The sequence below is a fragment of the Callithrix jacchus genome, chromosome X, assembly GCF_049354715.1.
Source record: "Callithrix jacchus isolate 240 chromosome X, calJac240_pri, whole genome shotgun sequence".
NCBI classification, from domain to species: domain Eukaryota; kingdom Metazoa; phylum Chordata; class Mammalia; order Primates; family Cebidae; genus Callithrix; species Callithrix jacchus.
Window position 1 is genome coordinate 72,415,099 of NC_133524.1, and position 20,415 is coordinate 72,435,513.

At 41.6% G+C, this 20,415-nt stretch overlaps 1 protein-coding gene and 1 pseudogene across 2 annotated transcripts in view; one reads left to right on the forward strand and one right to left on the reverse strand.

The window, feature by feature from the left end:
• The window catches only part of NEXMIF (neurite extension and migration factor), a 260,325-nt gene that overhangs the window by 11,934 nt on the left and 227,976 nt on the right, over nucleotides 1-20,415 (reverse strand). Inside the window, exon 2 of the mRNA XM_002763016.6 lies at nucleotides 735-860. Within this exon, the coding sequence (XP_002763062.1) occupies nucleotides 735-813 (79 nt within the window). The 5' untranslated portion in view covers nucleotides 814-860. The remainder of the gene's footprint in view (nucleotides 1-734; nucleotides 861-20,415) is intronic.
• Nucleotides 13,151-15,214, forward strand: LOC100408534 (MAPK-interacting and spindle-stabilizing protein-like pseudogene; annotated as a pseudogene). Its single transcript, XR_013531736.1, has one exon. The product of XR_013531736.1 is annotated as an MAPK-interacting and spindle-stabilizing protein-like pseudogene (transcript).

The following is a 20,415-nucleotide window of genomic DNA, read 5'->3' on the forward strand; positions in this document are numbered from 1 at the left end:
TCAGAAATGAGAAAAGAACTGGACTACATGATCAATTGGAAAGTCAAGTCTTTCAAGGGGAAAATGCTCAGATGGCACATTAATCGTTTTGAGCTAGGAGGCTCAGGTCTGTCCTTTAGGTCCATGTTCTGGAAGCTCCTAGTGACTCTAGAAGTTTTTTTTTCCTTTTTTTGAGACTGAGTTTGCCCAGGCTAGAGAGCAGTGGTGTGATCTTGGCTTATTGCAATCTCTGCCTCCTGGGCTCAACTGATTCTCATGCCTAAGCATTCCTGGTAGCTGGGATTACAGGTGCCTGCCACCAAACTCAGCTATTTTTTTATATTTTTGGTAGAGATGGAGTTTCACCATGTTGGCCAGGCTGGTCTCAAACTCCTGACCTCAAATGATCTGCCCACTTCAGTCTCCCAAAATGCTGGGATTACAGGTGTAAGCCACCATGCCCAGCCACTCTAAAAGTTCTAAGCCTCACATCAGAGCAGATTTCTAATTCACTAGGAATTTTGAGAAACTTCATCTGACAGATATGATTTGGGAGGGTAAAGGGGTCAGATTCAATGTCTCTTAGAGACTCTTATAGCCCAGTAAGGTATTTGGTGGAATAAAGTTTACAATTAACATTCATTTCAGAGGCATCCTGGACTCAACCTGTCCCAACTTTGTGGGCATTGAAAATTCATAGTAATAACAGAGGACTACCAGTAGAGATATTATATACTATAATTAAATTCCCTTACCATTTTCTTTGACCCCATTAATCAGAGTGTTTTCTCCATTGGCTGAGGCAACAATAGCCTTATCTTGTTGGTTATCCATGAATGTAACCTCTTATTGTTTCATTCCAAGTCCAAATGCTGTCCAACCTGCATATTTCAAATATATAATATCAGTCATTAAATTTGTTATATTTTGTGTTTTATAGGTTATTTCAGCTACAGGAGTTTTAAAAGGCTCACTGGGATTTACCTGTTTCCAGACTGACTTCATCACTGCTATTGTTTTTGTTTCACAATTTATACCTACCATATAAAGTCAGTTTGGAAACTCACACTTCATTCATACATCCTAGATCCTTCCATCACCTCTGGACTACCATACTATTCAAAAGTGAAATCTGAGGAAGCACGCAAACTTATCCCTTCCTCCAAATAGTAATACATTTAACCTAATCATGGTTGCCTGATTAAGAAGGACACAAAGCAAAGTACAGACTAACCTGAGATAAGGTGTGTTTGCATGTGTGTGTGTGTGGCAATTAACTTTATTTTTATTTGCCTCATTTCTATTTCAAATGATCAGATGCTCTTCAAAAAGAAGGCAATTCATACATATGCACACACATACATCATAATCAGATTTTCTCTTTCTGTGCCTTACAATTTGACTGCTAAGAGTGAAACAGGTAAAGAATTTCTTGGTTTCTCAACTTTCAGGACTTTAACTTGAATGCTGACAAGTATTCCTCCAAACCCACAGCAAGATTTTTAAAAAATGTGATTACGAAGAAGATTAGATTTTCTGAAAAGGCCCTAGCATGGTCTGACATTTTTAGGGCACGGTACATATATCTATTTATAGCTCCTGCCCACCTACCTGAGTGGTATTTACATGGAAAATAATAAGCGGTGAGAAGAGGATATCTGTCACATGCCACTACAACATCCAGCCCGCCCCCTATCCCTAGACCTTCTCCCCAGCTGAGCACATGCACTAATAGTCAAGCAGCTATTATAAGAACCTCAATTGTATAGTCATTTATCCTAATGCATGCATATACAATAAAAAGTAGGTCCAGCATCGAGAAAGAAGAAGCAGTAACAGTTTCACTTTATTTAATCTATAAGATATTTTAGGTAGGGGGGAAGACGGCGTTATAGAAGCAACTCAGGATTGCAGCTCTCAGTGAAGATGCAGAGGGTGAGTTCACACCGCATTTCCAGACGGATCTTTGTTGCCCACAGAATGGGGAAATTCCCAGGTGTAGGAGAGACACGGGCCACCAGTACAGCTGTCTTGGCTGACACAACCGTTTCGGCCGGCGCCGCAACACGGTGGCACACCGCACAAAACACACTGGTCTGGGTGCCCTGTTAAACCACCAATTTGAGATTTGGGAGGGCAGATTAGCATATTCATTGGATTAAACGGGACTTGGACAGTGAGCCAGGCCAGGAGATTCCTGGGAAGCGAACTGTGAGCTGGGACAGTGGGTTGCTGCACGGGAAATCACACAGATCCTGGTGCCCTTTCAGCAGGTGACTGAAACACCTGGGAGAGAGTCAAGCATTCAACTTAAAAAAAAAAAGGGCTCTGAGGCAGGAAGCCAGGTGATCAGGCTCGACGGGTCCCACCCCCACAGGGACAAACAAAATGGCGATTTGAAACGCTTGGGATTGAGAGTTTCATGGCGGGCACAGGATGGTGTAGCTCGGTGAGGGAGGGGCATCCGCCATTACTGAGACATTCCACCCCTACTGAGGTACTCTCCCATTGCTGATACAGCCTGCTGTTGCTGAGGCAACCCGCCATAATAGAGAGACTCCACCAACAGGGCAGAACCCATGGCAGCAGGGCAGAGCCCAAGGCAACAAGCCAAACCCCACAGCAGCAGGGCAGACCCCACAACAGCAGGGTGGATCCTCGGCAGGCAAATCGTGATTAGACTGCCTCCTAGCTGGGCAGAACAGTGTAACAGATACTCATAAATAAAGCCCTAACTCCCTGAGACAAAGCATCTGAGGGAAAAAAGGGGTTTTATGAGTTCTGCTGCAGCAGACTTAAACGTACTTGCCTAGCAGCCCTGAATGAACAACGGAGCTCACAGCTCAGCACTTGAGCTCCTATAAAGTACAGACCACCTCCTCAAGCAGTTCCCTAACACCGGTATACCCAAATAATCACCTCAGAGAGGACTGACCAGACTGACATTTGGCAAGCATCATTCTGAGATGAAGATAGCAGAAGACGAAACTGGTAGCATCCCTCACTGTTCTGCAGCTGATACAGGTGTACCCCAGGCAAGCAGGGCCTGGAGTGGACCTCAGCAGTCTTATAGCAGAGGGGCTAGACTGTTAGAAGGAAAACAAAGAAACAGAAATACTTCATCATCAACAATCTGGGCCTCCACTCAGAGAACCAATCAAAAAATCAGCAACTACTCAGACAACAGGTGGATAAATCCACAAAGATGGGAAGAAACCAGCTCAAAAAAGAGGAAAACACCCAAAACCAGAACACCTCGCCTCCTACAAAGGACCAAAACTCCTCACCAGCAAGAAAACAAAGCTGGACGGAGAATGAATGTGATGAAATGACGGAATCAGACTCCAGGAAGTGGGTAATGAGAAACCTCTGTGAGCTAAAAAGACATGTTCTAAATCAATGCAAAGAAACTAAGAACCTTGAAAAAAATTTGAGGAAATGATAACAAGAATGGACAACTTAGAGAGGAATATAAATGAATTGAAAGAGCTGAAAAACACAACATGAGAACTTCCCGAAGCATGCACAAGTTTCAACAGCCAAACTGACCAAGCAGAAGAAAGGATATCAGAAGTCGAAGACCAACTCAATGAAATAAAACAAAAAGCCAAGACTAGGAAAAAAAGTGCAAAAAGGAGTGAACAAAGTCTCCAAGAAATGTGGGACTATGTGGAGAGACCTAATCTACATTTGATAGGTGTACCAGAATGTGAAGAAGAGAATGAATCCAAGCTGGAAAATACTCTTCAAAATATTATCCAGGAAAATTTCCCCAACCTGGCTAGACAGGCCAATATACAAGTCCAGGAAATACAGACGACACCACAAAGATACTCCACAAGAAGAGCAATCCCAAGGCATATAATCTTCAGATTCACCAGGGTTGAAAAGGAGAAAATGCTAAGGGCAACCAGAGAGAAAGGGTGGATCACCCACAAAAAGAAACCCATCAGACTCACAGCAGATCTCTCAGCAGAAACCCTACAAGCCAGAAGAGAGTGGGGGCCAATATTCAACATCATTAAAGAAAGAAACTTTCAACCCAGAATTTCATATCCAGCCAAACTAAGCTTCATAAGTGAAGGAAAAATAAAATCCTTTGCAAACAAGCAAGTACTCAGAGATTTTGCACCATCAAGCCTGCTTTACAAGAGCTCCTGAAAGAGGCACTACACATAGAAAGAAACAACCAGCGTCAGCCATTCAAAAAAAATACCAAATACTAAAGAGCATCAACAAAATAAAAAAATCTGCATCAAAGAACAGGCAAAACAGCCAGCTAGCATCAAAATGGCAGTATCAAATTCAAAAATAACAATATTAACCCTAATTGTAAATGGGCTAAATGCAAAAATCAAAAAGATACAGACTGGCAAATTGGATAAAAAGCCAAAACCCATCGGTGTGCTGTATCCAGGAAACTCATCTCACATGCAAGAATACAAAAAGGCTCAAAATAAAGACATGGAGGAAGATTTACCAAGCAAATGCAGTACAAAAAGAAGCAGGAGTTGCAATTCTTGTCTCTGAAAAGATAGACTTTAAAGCAACAAAGATCAAAAGAGACAAAGAAGGACATTACATAATGGTAAAAGGATCAATACAACAAGAAGAGCTAACCATCCTGAATATATATGGAGCCAATACAGAAGCACCCAGATATATAAGGCAAGTTCTCAAAGACTTACAAAGAGACTTAGACTCCCACACAATAATAGTGGGAGACGTTAACACTCCACTGTCAATATTAGACAGATCAACCAGACAGAAAATTAACAAGAATACCCAGGGCTTGAACTCAGACCTGGAACAAGCAAACCTGATAGATATTTACAGAACTCTCCACCCCAAATCCACAGAATATACATTCTTCTCAGCACCACATCACACCTACTCTAAAACTGACAACGTAATAGAAAGTAAATCACTCCTCAGCAAATGCAAAACAACTGAAATCATAACAAACAGTCTCTCAGATCATAGTGCAATCAAGTTAGAACTCAGAACGCAGAAACGAACTGAGAACCACACAACTTCATGGAAACTGAACAACTAGCTCTTGAATGTTGATTGAATAAACAATGAAATGAAGGCAGAAATAAAGAAGTTCTTTGAAACCAACGAGAATGAAGACACAACATACCAGAATCTCTGGGACACATTTAAAGGAGTATCTAGAGGAAAATATATAGCAATAAGGGCCCATATGAGAAGAGTGGAGAGATCAAAAATTGACACCCTAACGTCAAAATTGAAAGAGCTAGAGGAGCAAGATCAAAAAAACTCAAAACCTAGCAGAAGACAAGAAATAACTAAGATCAGAGCAGAAATGAAAAAGATAAAGACAAGAAAAACCCTTCGAAAAATCAATAAATCCAAGAGCTGGTTTTTTGAAAAGATCAACAAAATAGACCACTAGCCAGACGGATAAAAAAGCAAAGAGAGGGGAGAGGACTCAAGATGGCACTGTGAGAACAACCCAGGATTGGAGCTCTCATTGAATCCGCAAAGAGGTGAGTCGGAGCAGCATTTCCAGACTGATCTTTGTTGCCCACAGAATGGGGAAACTCCCAAGTATAAAAAAGACATGGGACACCAGGCAGTACGTCCGCCTGGCGAAGGCGGCAGCCGGGGCGGCAGCGGCCGGCCCTACCCAGCAATCCCGACAGGGCACGCTTGTCTGGGTGCCCTGTTGAACCGGCAACCTGAGACTTGAGAGGGCTGGACTTGAGACTGAATGAGACTTGGACAGTAGGCCAGCCCAGGGAATTGCAGGGACAGAGCGTTCGGGGTACCCAGTGAGAAGAACAAAACCGTGATTTCAAACTATCCCGAGCAGACGGTCCGAGACGCTCTGTGGGGGAGGGGCGTCCACCACTACCGAGGCAACCCGCCCCAACTGAGATACACGCCCACTACTGACGCAGCCAGCTGTTGCCAAGGCAACCCGTCCCTACTCAGATACACGCCCACTGCTGACGCAGCCTCCCGTTGCCAAGGCAACCCGTCCCTACTGAGATGCACGCCCACTGCTGACGCAGCCCGCTGTTGCCGAGGCAACACACTACAACGAAGAGACTCTGCCGCAGGGCGTGGCGGAGACCACAGCAGAGCCTGCAGGAACAGGGCGAAACACACAACAACAGGCAGAGCCTCGGCAGGCAAACAGTGGCTAGTCTGCCTCCTAGCTGGGCAGGACACCTCAACGGACAAATAAAAAAATAAAGCCCGAACCCACCAACACAGAGCATTTGAGAAAAAAAGGGTTTTATAATGACCTCTGTTGCAGCAGAATCAAACATAGCAGCCTAACAGCCCTGAATGAACAACAGAGCTCACAGCTCAGCAATTGAGCTCCTAAAAAGTACTGAATGTCTCCTCAAGCAGCTCCCTGACCCCTCTATATCCAAAAGACTGACATTTGGCAGGCAACATCCTGGGACAAAGACAGCAGAAAAAGAAACTGGTAGCATCCCTCACTGTGCCACAGCTGCTAGAGGTGCACCCCAGACAAGCAGGGCTTGGAGTAGACCTCAGCAGTCGTACAGTGAAGGGGCTAGACTGGGAGAAGGAAAACCAAGTAACAGAAATTCTTCATCATCAACAATCTGGGTGTCCACTCAGAGACCCAATCGAAAAGTCAGCAACTACGCAGACGACAAGCGGATAAACCCACAAAGATGGGAAGAAACCAGCGCAAAAAGGAGGAAAACACCCAAAACCAGAACACCTCGCCTCCTAGAAAGGACCAAAACTCCTCACCAGCAAGGGAACAAAGCTGGACGGAGAATGACTATGACAAAATGACGGAATTAGACTTCAGAAGATGGATAATGGGAAACTTTTGTGAGCTAAAAGAACATGTATTAAATCAATGCAAAGAAACTAAGGAACTTAAAAAAACATATGAGGAAATGATAACAAGAATGGAGAACTTAGAGAGGAATATGAATGAATTAAAGGAGCTGAGAAACACAATACGAGAACTTCGCGAAGCATGCACAAGTTTCAATAGCCGAATTGACCAAGCAGAAGAAAGAATATCTGAAGTCGAAGACCAACTCAATGAAATTAAACGAGAAACCAAGATTAGAGAAAAAAGCGCAAAAAGGAATGAACAAAGTCTCCAAGAAATGTGGGACTATGTGAAAAGACCTAATCTACGTTTGATAGGTGTACCAGAAGGGGACGAAGAGAATGAATCCAAGCTGGAAAATACTCTTCAGGACATCATCCAGGAAAACTTCCCCCACCTAGCAAGACAAGCCAACACTCAAATGCAGGAAATACAGAGAACACCACAAAGATATTCTGCAAGAAGAGCAACCCCAAGGCACATAATCGTCAGATTCAACAAGGTTGAGATAAAGGAGAAAATACTAAGGGCAGCCAGAGAAAGGTCGAGTCACACACAAAGGGAAGCCCATCAGACTCACAGCAGATCTCTCGGCAGAAACACTACGAGCCAGAAGAGAGTGGGGGCCAATATTCAACATTCTTAAAGAAAAGAACTTTCAACCCAGAATTTCATATCCAGCCAAACTGAGCTTCAGAAGTGAAGGAAAAATAAAATCCTTTGCGAACAAGCAAGTACTCAGAGATTTTGTCACCACCAGGCCTGCTTTACAAGAGCTCCTAAAAGAGGCACTACAAATAGAAAGGATCAACCAGTACCAGCCATTCCAAAATCACACTAAATGCTAAAGAGCATCAACAAAATGAAGAATCTACAACAACTAACAGGCAAAACAGCCAGCTAGCATCAAAATGGCAGTATCAAATTCACACATAACAATATTAACCCTAAATGTAAATGGACTAAACGCACCAATCAAAAGACACAGACTGGCAAATTGGATAAAAATCCAAAACCCGTCAGTGTGCTGTATACAGGAAACCCATCTCACATGCAAGGATACACAAAGGCTCAAAATAAAGGGATGGAGGAAGATTTACCAAGCAAATGGAGAGCAAAAGAAAGCAGGAGTTGCAATTCTCATCTCTGATAAAATAGACTTTAAAGCAACAAAGATCAAAAGAGACAAAGAAGGCCATTACATAATGGTAAAAGGATCGATACAACAAGAAGAGGTAATGATCCTAAACATATATGGACACAATGCAGGAGCACCCAGATACATAAGGCAAGTTCTTAATGACTTACAAAGAGACTTAGACTCCCACATAATAATAGTGGGAGACTTTAACACTCCACTGTCAATATGAGACAGATCAACCAGACAGAAAATCAACAAGGATATCCGGGGCTTGAACTCAGACCTGGAGCAAGCAAACCTGATAGACATTTACAGAGCTATCCACCCCAAATCCACAGAATACACATTCTTCTCAGCACCACATCACACCTACTCTAAAATTGACCACATAATTGGAAGTAAAGCACTGCTCAACAAATGCAAAACAACTGAAATCATAACAAACAGACTCTGAGACCATATTGCAATCAAGTTAGAACTCAGAATTCAGAAACAGACCCAGAACCGCACAGCTTCATGGAAACTGAACAACTGGCTCTTGAATGTTGACTGGGTAAACAATGAAATGAAGTCAGAAATAAAGAAGTTCTTTGAAACCAATGAGAACGAAGACACAACGTGCCAGAACCTCTGGGACACATTTAAAGCAGTCTCTAGAAGAAAGTATATAGCAATAAGTGCCCATATGAGAAGAATGGAGAGATCCGAAATTGACACCCTATCGTCAAAATTGAAAGAGCTAGAGGAGCAAGATCAAAAAACCTCAAAACCCAGCAGAAGACAAGAAATAACTAAGATCAGAGCTGAACTGATCAGAGATTGAGACACAAAAAACCCTCCAAAAAATCAATAAATCCAAGAGCTGGTTTTTTGAGAAGATCAACAAAATACACAGTCCACTAGCCAGATTGATTAAAAATAAAAGAGAGAAAACCAAATAGATGCAATAAAAAATGATAAAGGGGAAATCACCACAGATTCTACAGAAATTCAAACCATCATCAGAGAATAATACAAACAACTCTATGCACATAAACTAGTAAACCTGGAAGAAATGGATAAATTCCTGGACACTTGTGTCCTCCAAAGCCTAAACCAGGAGGAAGCTGAAACTATGAATAGACGAGTAACAAGGTCAGAAGTCGAGGCAGCAATTAAGAGCCTACTACCACACAAAAAAAGCCCAGGTCCAGACGGGTTCACAGCCGAATTCTACCAGACACACAAAGAGGAGCTGGTACCATTCCTTCTAAAACTATTTCAAACAATCCAAAAAGAAGGAATCCTTCCCAAATCATTTTACGAGACCAATATCATTCTGATACCAAAACCCGGCAGAGACCCAACGAGAAAAGAAAACTTCAGGCCAATATCCATGATGAACATAGATGCAAAAATCTTCAATAAAATATTGGCAAGCCGATTGCAACAGCAAATCAAAAAACTTATTCATCATGATCAAGTAGGATTCATCCCGGGGATGCAAGGCTGGTTCAACATACGCAAGTCTATCAACGTAATTCACAACATAAGCAGAACAAAAACAAAAACCACATGATTATCTCATTTGACGCAGAGAAGGCATTCGATGAAATTCAACAGCCCTTTATGTTAAAACGCTCAATAAACTCGGTATCGATGGAACGTATGTCAAATTAATAAAAGCTATTTATGACAAACCAACAGCCAATATCATACTGAATGGGCAAAAACTGGAAGCATTCCCTTTGAAATCTGGCACTAGACAAGGATGCCCTCTGTCACCACTCCTATTCAATATAATACTGGAAGTTCTAGCCAGAGCAATCAGGCAAGAAAAAGAAATAAAGGGTATTCAAATAGGAAACGTGGAAGCCAAATTGTCTCTATTTGCAGACGACATGATAGTATACCTAGAAGACCCCATTGCCTCAGCCCAAAAACTCCTGAAACTGATAAGCAACTTCAGCAAAGTCTCAGGATATAAAATCAATGTGCAAAAATCACAAGCATTCGTCTACACCAATAACAGACTTAAAGAAAGCCAAATCAAGAACAAACTGCCATTCACAATTGCTACAAAAAGAATAAAATACCTTGGAATACAACTCACAAGGAACGTAACGGACCTCTTCAAGGAGAATTACAAACCACTGCTCAACGAAATCAGAGAGGACACAAACAGATGGAGAAACATTCCATGTTCATGGTTAGGAAGAATGAATATCGTGAAAATGGCTATACTGCCCAAAGTAATTTACAGAATCAATGCTATCCCCATCAAGCTACCATTGACTTTCTTCACAGAACTGGAAAAAACCACCATGAACTTCATATGGAACCAAAAGAGAGCCCGCATAGCCAAGTCAATTCTAAGCAAAAAGAACACAGCGGGGGGCATCACACTACCGGATTTCAAACTATACTACAAGGCTACAGTAATCAAAACAGCATGGTACTGGTACCAAAACAGAGATATAGACCAATGGAACAAAACAGAGGCACCGGAGGCAACACAACATATCTACAACTATACAATATTTGATAAACCTGACAAAAGCAAGCAATGGGGAAACGATTCCCTGTTTAACAAATGGTGTTGGGAAAACTGGCTAGCCATGTGCAGAAAGCAGAAACTGGACCCCTTCCTGACACCTTACACTAAAATTAACTCCAGATGGATTAAAGACTTAAACATAAGACCTGGCACGATTAAAACCCTAGAAGGAAATCTAGGCAAAACTATCCAGGACATAGGAGTAGGCAAGGACTTCATGAACAAAACACCAAAAGCATTGGCAACAAAAGCCAAAATAGACAAATGGGACCTAATCAATCTCCACAGCTTCTGAACGGCAAAAGAAACAGTCACTAGAGTGGATCGGCAACCAACAGAATGGGAAAAAATTTTTGCAGTGTACCCATCGGACAAAGGGCTGATATCCAGAATTTACAAAGAACTGAAACAGATTTACAGGAAAAAAACAACAACCCCATTCAAAAGTGGGCAAAGGATATGAATAGACACTTTACGAAAGAAGACATATATAAGGCCAACAATCATATGAAAAAATGCTCATCGTCACTGGTCATCAGAGAGATGCAAATCAAAACCACATTGAGATACCATCTCACGCCAGTTAGAATGGTGATCATTAAAAAATCTGGTGACAACAGATGGTGGAGAGGATGTGGAGAAAAAGGAACACTTTTACACTGTTGGTGGGAGTGTAAATTAGTTCAACCATTGTGGAAGACAGTGTGGCGATTCCTCAAGGCCTTAGAAATAGAAATTCCATTTGACCCAGCAATCCCATTACTGGGTATATACCCAAAAGACTATAAATCGTTCTACTATAAGGACATATGTACACGAATGTTCATTGCAGCACGGTTTACAATAGCAAAGACCTGGATTCAACCCAAATGTCCATTGATGATAGACTAGATTGGAAAAATGTGGCACATGTACACCATGGAATATTATGCAGCAATCAGAAATGATGAGTTCGTGTCGTTTGTAGGGACATGGATGAATCTGGAGAAGATCATCCTCAGCAAACTGACACAAGAACAGAAAATGAAACACCGCATATTCTTACTCATAGGCGGGTGATGAAAAATGAGAACACATGGACACAGAGAGGGGAGTACTAAACACTGGGGTCTATTGGGGGGAAAAGGGGAGGACCTGTGGGAGGGGGAGGTGGGGAGGGATAGCCTGGGGAGAAATGCCTAATGTGGGTGAAGGGGAGAAGAAAAGCAAAGCACACTGCCATGTGCGTACCGACGCAACTGTCTTGCATGCTCTGCTCATGTACCCCAAAACCTAAAATCCAATAAAAAATTAAAAAACAAACAAACAAACAAAAAAAAACCACAAAATGCCATCTCTGTAACTCCTGCCATTTCCAACTTCTGACCAAAACAGGGCTAGAGAAATACAAGTTTCCACATGTTACTGATTTGTACTTCTATATCTTTTCAGGTAGAAAAATAAAGAACAGCTGCCACATATAAGCATTGATTATTAGTAAAAATTAATGTATCATGAAATATATATATATAGGAACAATCCACTTAGGTATCAACAATTATCTATTTTTTTTTTTAGATAGAGTCTCACTCCATCACCCAGGTGGAGGAGGACAGTGGTGTCTCCAGAGTTCAAGCAAGTCTTGTGTCTCAGCCTCCCAAGTAATGATAATTAATGGGTGTGCACCCCCACGCTCAGCTAATTTTTGTATTTTCAGTAGAGATGGGGTTTCACCCCGTTTGCCAGGCTGGTCTTGAACTCCTGACCTCAAGTGATCCACCTACCTCAGCCTCCCAAAGTGCTGGATTACAGGCATGAGCCACCATGTCTGGCTAATTATACAAACTTTTCAGACAGTACAAGAACATTACATCAGGGGACATATTAGTGCCACTGTAAATTTACTCTGGGATGTTATTTCTCTAAGAAAATAAATTTCCTCTAATTGAAAAATCTGGCCAAGCACCCAGGCTTTATGACTTTGAAGTAAAAGGAATTTTATAGGGCTGAGAATAGAGAGGAGATACACTTTGACAAGAAAAAAAGAAGCGGTAGAGTTGGGGTATGGAAGCTTGGATGTATAATTAATTACCTCATAACTGTGGTTATATTAGGTTCCCATTTTATTAGAAAGGGGAAAACTGAGCATCACAGATATTAACTTAGTCATTATTGATAATGTGGGCCTTTGTTCTCCAGAATTAGTAGGCTAGACCCTGAGCAGACAATCCTTTAGTGCTTTTCTATAACTTTTCAAATCTCAGCTATAAACAGGACAACTAAAGCTACATATTTTCCTACATATCTATTTACTAATTCCTTGGCTGTTTATAAAAATAATTTTGTGGAGGAATTATGATTTCTTACAGTTAAATACAAACAACTCTGGGCTTGCTTTAGCTTTCCCCCACTGATCAGCATTTTAGGATAGTAAATTAGGTGGGGTTTTAATATCTATTTTGAGCTAAAATTGATTAACACTTTTGGAAGAATGTACAACAAATTGCTTTGCTGATTGCAGTAAATTACACAGCGTAATGGCATTAAAATAACATTAGCGGCTGCTGTTGCTGTTGCCGCCGCTGCTCTCACCGCCGTCAGTCAGGCTGTGCCCGCTTCTTCAGGGCCCAGTCCCTCGGACCCATCACCGCTTCTAGACCCTACTGCGGTCTCGGATCTTGCCGGGAAAATGTCTGATGAATTTTCGTTGGCAGATGCACTACCTGAACATTCCCCTGCCAAAACCTCTGCTGTGAGCAATACAAAACCTGGCCAACCTCCTCAAGGCTGGCCAGGCTCCAACCCTTGGAATCATCCGAGTGCTCCACCTTCGGTGCCATCTGGACTTCCAGCAAGTACAACACCCTCTACTGTGCCTTTTGGACCAGCACCAACAGGAATGTATCCCTCCGTGCCTCCCACCGGACCACCTCCAGGACCCCCAGCACCCTTTCCTCCTTCCAGACCATCATGCCCCCCACCTAATGGTCCTTATCCAGCCCCAACTGTGCCAGGTCCTGGCCCCACAGGGCCATATCCTACACCAAATATGCCCTTTCCGGAGCTACCTAGACCATATGGTGCACCCACAGATCCAGCTGCAGCTGGTCCTTTAGGTCCCTGGGGATCCATGTCTTCTGGACCTTGGGCACCAGGAATGGGAGGGCAGTATCCTACCCCTAATATGCCATATCCATCTCCAGGGCCATATCCCGCTCCTCCTCCTCCCCAAGCCCCTGGGGTAGCACCACCTGTTCCATGGGGCACTGTTCCACCAGGAGCCTGGGGACCACCAGCACCATATCCTGCCCCTACAGGATCGTATCCTACACCAGGACTCTATCCTATTCCCAGTAATCCTTTCCAAGTGCCTTCGGGACCTTCTGGTGCTCCACCGATGCCTGATGGCCCCCATTCTTACCATTAAGTTAACAATGGACGAAGAGATGACGCTTTGCTTTTTGAAGTACATCTATATGCACATGAATGCATATATAAAAATTGCTGGTTTCACTGTTAGAGGGCATTCATGAAAGAACAACTCTTGCACCTCTCAGAGAAGATAACTGCCTCTTGTACTTGGATGTGTAGTACATCATATGTATACAATCAGATAAAAGCATAGAAGTAAATCATTCGGATGTGATTTTTATTTGGTTTTCATGGAAAGTTAAAGTGATTAAGTATATTGAATAGCTCTTTGACAGAATTTGTTTATGAAACTACACACTTAAAAATCTAAGATGATGTGTGGATTATTGTTAGAATCTGCAACTCATTGGCAATTTATTTCAAGTATTTTTCTATAATCACTTTCCCCTCCAAATAAATACACTTTGAGAATAACCCCTTCATATCTAAACAAATGATGCCTCTCAACATTTTGAGCTGCTCTGTTGGATAAATAAACCTGGTCCTCTTGAGGTTATATTTTGGATATACATTTTTAAACTGTCAGTAATTATTGTCAGATGTAAAGTTCAATAGACAGCCAGTGTTCATTTTTATCCTTGAGCTTTTAGTAAAAACTTCCTCAGTCGTTTTTAGTCATATGGGCCATACAGCACTAAAATCTGCTCGTTATGGAAACTAACTTTTTTCTTTGTAATCCAGGCCAACATTTATGTAAATTAAATTTTTAGATAATTGATAATCTCTTTGTACTACTTGAGATTTGATTATGAGATGTGCATATTGCTTTGGAAAGAGCTCAAGGAAGGAAATAATTCTCTCCTTTGTTTTGAACCTCAAACTAGGTAAACCCTAGGAATTGCTTAATTGCAACAAGTAGTTTTCTTGCCCACAAAAAACTGAGGCAGCTCTTGTGCCCAGGGCATTCCCTGCAGCCACCCCACCCCACTTGCTGTTTGTTTTTTAGAAGGAGCACATCCCTTGATTCCTCCCTGATGCGGTAAACTGGCACACTCTAGAGGTGTAAAACATAAAACAGTTGTGTTTAGAGAACCTTAAGTCATGCAGATATGACTGTTCTCTTTGTACAAGTGTGAATCAAAATAATGTATCTTTCAGAGTCTAGTTAAGCTATGTCATTGTCTCCTGCATAGTTTCCTGAGTTTTTGTAAAGTGCTTATGGCTAACAGTTCAGTTCTGTATTTGTTGACAGGTAAATAAGTGGAGTTGAGTGCCATCTTTGAAAAAATTACCCTCTAGCTCTAACACTGAAAATAATAATAAATAGTAGATCTCTGCAACTGAGTTTAAAGCAGTGTAACTGTATTGCTTAAATATTAAGTATTGTTTATAACCACCAAAAAACAGCCCTAGTAGTTTTTTGGCACCTTATGTTTAAATCAGATTCTTAGATTTGGGGTAGACCTGACCTTGTTATTTATTAGATAACATTTTGAATGTATCCATTGGATTTCTAAAATGTATTGTGAATTTTCTCAGACAAACAGGATTTATGCTGGATCTCTGTTTTTGCTTAGAAATAAAATATTTAGTTTATTTCTGCTCTAATTAAAAAAACATAACATTAGCATGGAGATAGGATTTTGAAGCAAGGAAATGCTCCATTAAACTGGAAAAGCAATCTCCCCTATTTTCCCTTCTCCTCATTTGGGCCTGGGAAAGGCTCATAGATCCTGTCCCAATAGGCTGCTATCCTCTTTCCCAGAGGCCTTGAAGTCTCAGGTCTCAGAGTCTAGATGACCCACACCAGCATTTGTGTTGAGGCTGTCCCTGGCTTTTCCTAACTGGGGGAAAAAATCAAGGCAAGAAAGTAAGTCATGTTTTTGCCTGTAGGCATGGGGCAATATAGCCTTTGGAGTTTTATTAGAGCCAATCTCTGGGATGCCAGTTTAAATCAATTCATCAAAATTATTATTTTTTTTATTTTTTATTTTTAATTCATCAAAATTATTAGTACAACATGTGATCATGGTACTGTATCAGGTACAGCATAGAAAAGACAGATAAATGAAGCTAGATTTCTGTTCTCAAGATGCTCAGAGTCTAGAGGGGAAAAGCAAGCTATAGACAAACTGTAAGTATAATACATTGAAAGAGAGGCAGAAAGTTTCTATGGGGATCCAAAATAGAGGGAAATTATTCCAATTATAGACAAGAGGGAGATTTGGGAAAGCTTCACTGAAAGCAGCAACATTAAGGTGGACCTTGAAGCATGACCTTCTGGAGGTAAATACGGGGAAGTTCTGTAGAGAGAAAAGTGTTCCAGGCAGAAGGGCCTTCATAAAATGCTACAAGTCTCCCTCCCACAACAGTCTATCTTCTAAACAACTGCTATAGAATCATAGCAAGTTGACAAGTTACCTTAAAACTTTTTGTTTTGTTTTGCAAAATATTCTCCTCAATCAATCCTCACCTTCTCCACTTGAATCCTCTTTTTATTTTGTTCACTTCCACCTATGCTCCCAAATATTCTAATGCTCTCTGCTCCCATAATATTATACCACTTTTTTTTGCTTCTGGGTGTCTTGCATTTGATATTCTCTTTGTTTGGAATGCCTGTCCCCTTTGCCCATTCCTTCCCTTCCTCCCTTTCCCAGCCTCCGTTCACCTCTCTGTCCTCTTCCCTACTCAGTTTTTCCTTGACACAGTCCTTGACTCCCTACTCCAAATAAAATTAGTCTCTGTCATTCTCTGTATTCTCAAGTACTTTTAATCTCCTCCGTGTTCATCATCTTATGCAAGTTTTACTACTTTGTATCTGATACCCCCCAAAGACTAAGCACCAACACCCCCAACTCCATAGGGCCTAACTCACATAGTGCTTATAACATGGCATGTACCTCATAAAAATTGGTTAAACGATGATGTCAAATGGTAGGAAAAAATGGGAGAGAATTTAGGGAATAGTAAGTGTTTGGCTGAAATAGGTACAAACAAGAAAATATAGTGGAAAGATAAACCAAAGTATATTGTGGAGGCCAACTAAATCGTAATTCAGGAAGATGCTGAAGGGTTTTGAGTAGTGAAGAATATTAAAACCATGAAAGTAGGAGAGACAGAGGGTAGGGAGATAGAAAAAATATTCAGGTGTGAGATGTCAAAAAGATTAGAATTCAGGAGGAGGAAATAGGAATGGACAGGAGATGTTAGACATAAGCAGAGCTGCAAAGTGTGCTGTACAGACCTGGAAGATGATTTAGATGTGACAGGTAAGGGAGCAGTAGTCAGAATATAGAGAGAAGAGAGAGATCAAACAGTTAATAGATTATTGTGAAGGAAGAATGGGTGATTGGATTCCAGACCAGAGTAGCGTCAGATATATTGGTGTGAGGATATTATTGTGAATAAAGGAAGGACAATATGAAGACCAACTGTCAGGTCTAACATGTCTAAGCTGACCAGGACCTTAGCTATCACACTGAAAAGAAAGCAACTGATCAGCAAACTGTTACAGATGGGGAATCTACAGGTTGGGTTAGGGACTGTAATGAAGCAAGGAGAAGGTACTGCTATAGGAAATAGAACCACAGACAGTTTTCCAAGCTAGCCCAGCTAGCTCTATGTAGTCTGATTCTTCCCAGTCTAGCTATAGTCAGTATAATGGATGGCAGAATCAGCAACAGTACAGGGAGAACATTCTGATCCATAATTCTGCTTGGCTAATTCTGTTTTCTGATCCCTACCAAAAATTTAAGACCCTAAGCTAGAATTATGGAGGTATAATGATGTTAAGTAGAGAAAACATGCTTAAATGAGCAACAATACAAGTTTTTAAAATATTAAGGGTGAGAAAGACATCAAAAAGATATTACCACAGCTACACTCTAAAGTATTCTATATAGCTCTTAAACATGAGACCTGACTCCATAACAATCCTAGAAGAAAACCTAAGCAATACCATTCAGGATATAGGCCTGGGCAAGGACTTCATGACTAAAACACCAAAAGCAATGGCAACAAAAGCCAAACTTGATAAATGGGATCTAATTAAGCTAAAGAGCTTCTGCACAACAAAAGAAACTATCATTAGAGTGAACTGGCCACAAACAGAATGGGAAAAAATTTTTGCTATTTACCCATGTGGCAAAGGGCTAATATCCAGAATCTACAAGGAACTTAAATTCACAAGAAAAAGAAAAACAGCCCCATCAAAACTTTTTGATGCAAAAAGGATAGGCAGGCAAAACTTTTTGGCAAAGGATAGGAATAAACACTTCTTAAAAGAAGACATTTGTGCAGCAAACAAACAAACATATGAAAAAAAACTCATCATCACTGGTCATTAGAGAAATGCAAATCAAAACCACATTGAGGAAGATAACCAAATAAGAGAAGCTCTGGTGTGCAGTTCCCAGCAAGAACAATGCAGAGGGTGAGTGCCCACTGCATTTCCAAACAAATTTTCACTGCCCACAGACCAGGAGATTCCTGAGCTGAAAAGTGCCACCAGTTTTCAGCATGGTGGTCTCAGCTGGTGCCGAGTTGGCAGCACACAGAAACTCACACAAATCTGGGCAGCCATTTCAACTGGCGACTGGAATGCCTGGGAGACAGAGCCACCCATTCAACTGAAAGGGAGGGGGCAGAGACAGGGAGCAAGGCAATCTAGCTTGGCGGGTACCACCCCCACAAAACAAGCAATCTGAAACGCTCTGAATTGAGAATTTCACAGCAAGTGCAGCTGGACCCAGCATGGTCCAGCTCAGTGGCGAAAAGGGCAACCACCACTACTGAGGCAGTCCATCACTACCAATACAGTTCACATAGCAGCTGGGGAGAGCCTGTGGCAGCTCAGCAACACCTCTGCTGACAGACTGTGACTCGACTACTTCTTGTGGGGCGGGGCAGGGCATCGATGAAAAAAGGCAGCAGCACGACAGGAACTTATAAATAAAGTTGACTTTCCTAGGACAGAGGTCCAGGGAAAAGAGGCAGTTATGAGTTCTGCTGCAGCAGACTTAAATGTACCTGCCCAGCAGCTCTGAATGAACAACAGAGCTCACAGCTCAGCACCAGAGCTCCCATAAAGAACAGACTATCTCCTCAAGCAGCTCCCTGACCCCCGTATATCCAAAGAGTCACCTCATAAAGGAGAGCTCAGACTGATATCTGGCAGTTATCCTTCTGGGACAAAGATAGCAGAAGAATAAACTGGCAGCATCCTTACTGTTCTGCAGATGCTGCAGGTGATCCCTAGGCAAGCAGGGCCTGGAGTGGACCTCAGCAGTCCTACAGCAGAGGGGCCTGTTAGAAGGAAAACTAAGAAACAGAAAGAAACAACTTTATCATCAACAAACTGGACGTCCACTCAGAGACCCAATCTGAAAGTCAACAACTACAAAGATGAAAGGTGGATAAATACACAAAGAAGGAAAGAAACCAGCACAAAAAGGAGGAAAACACCCAAAACCAGAAGGTCTCTCCTCCCACAAGAGATCACAACTCCTCACCAGCAAGGAAACAAGGCTGGATAGAGAATGAGTGTGATGAATTGACATAAACAGGCTTCAGAAGGTGGGAGAAGAAACTTCTGTGAGCTAAAAGAACATGTTCTAACCCAATGGAAAGAAAGTAAAAACGTTGAAAAAAGATTTGATGAAATGCTAATGAGAATAAACAATTTAGAGAGGAATATAAGGAAACTAATGGAGCTGAAAAACAAAACATGAGACATGAGAACTTTGTGAAGCATACACAAGTTCCAAGAGCAGAACTGACCAAGCAGAAGAAAGGATATCAGAGGTCGAGGATCAACTCAATGAAATAAAATGAGAAGGCAAGATTAGAGTAAAAAGGGTAAAAAGGAAGGAACGAAGTCTCCAAGAATTTTGAAACTATGTGAAAATACCTAATCTACATTTGATAGGTGTACCTGAATGTGACGGAGAGAACAAATCCAAGCTGGAAAATACTCTTCAGGATATTATCCAGGAAAACTTCCCCAACCTAGCAAGGCAGGCCAATATTCAAGGCCAGGAAATACAGAGAACACTACAAAGATATTCCTCAAGAAGAGCAACCTCAAGGCACATAATCGTCAGATTCACCAAGGTTGAAATGAAAAAGAAAATGCTAAGGAGAGCCAGAGAGAAAGGTCGGGTTACCCACAAAGGAAAGCCCATCAGACTCAGAGCAGATCTCTCAGCAGAAACCCTACAAGCCAGAAGAGAGTGGGGACCAATATTCAACATCCTTAAGGAAAAGAACTTTCAACCCAGAATTTCATATCCAGCCAAACTAAGCCTCATAAGGGAAGAAAAAATAAAATCCTTTGCGAACAAGCAAGTACTCAGAGAGTTCATCACCACCAGGCCTGCTTTACAAGAGCTCCTGAGACAGGCACTATACATAGAAAGGAACAACTAGTACCACCCACTCCAAAAACATACCAAATGGTAAAGAGCATCAACAAAATGAAGAAACTGCATAAATTAATGGGCAAAACAGCCAGCTAGCATCAAAATGGCAGAATCAAACTCACACATAACAATA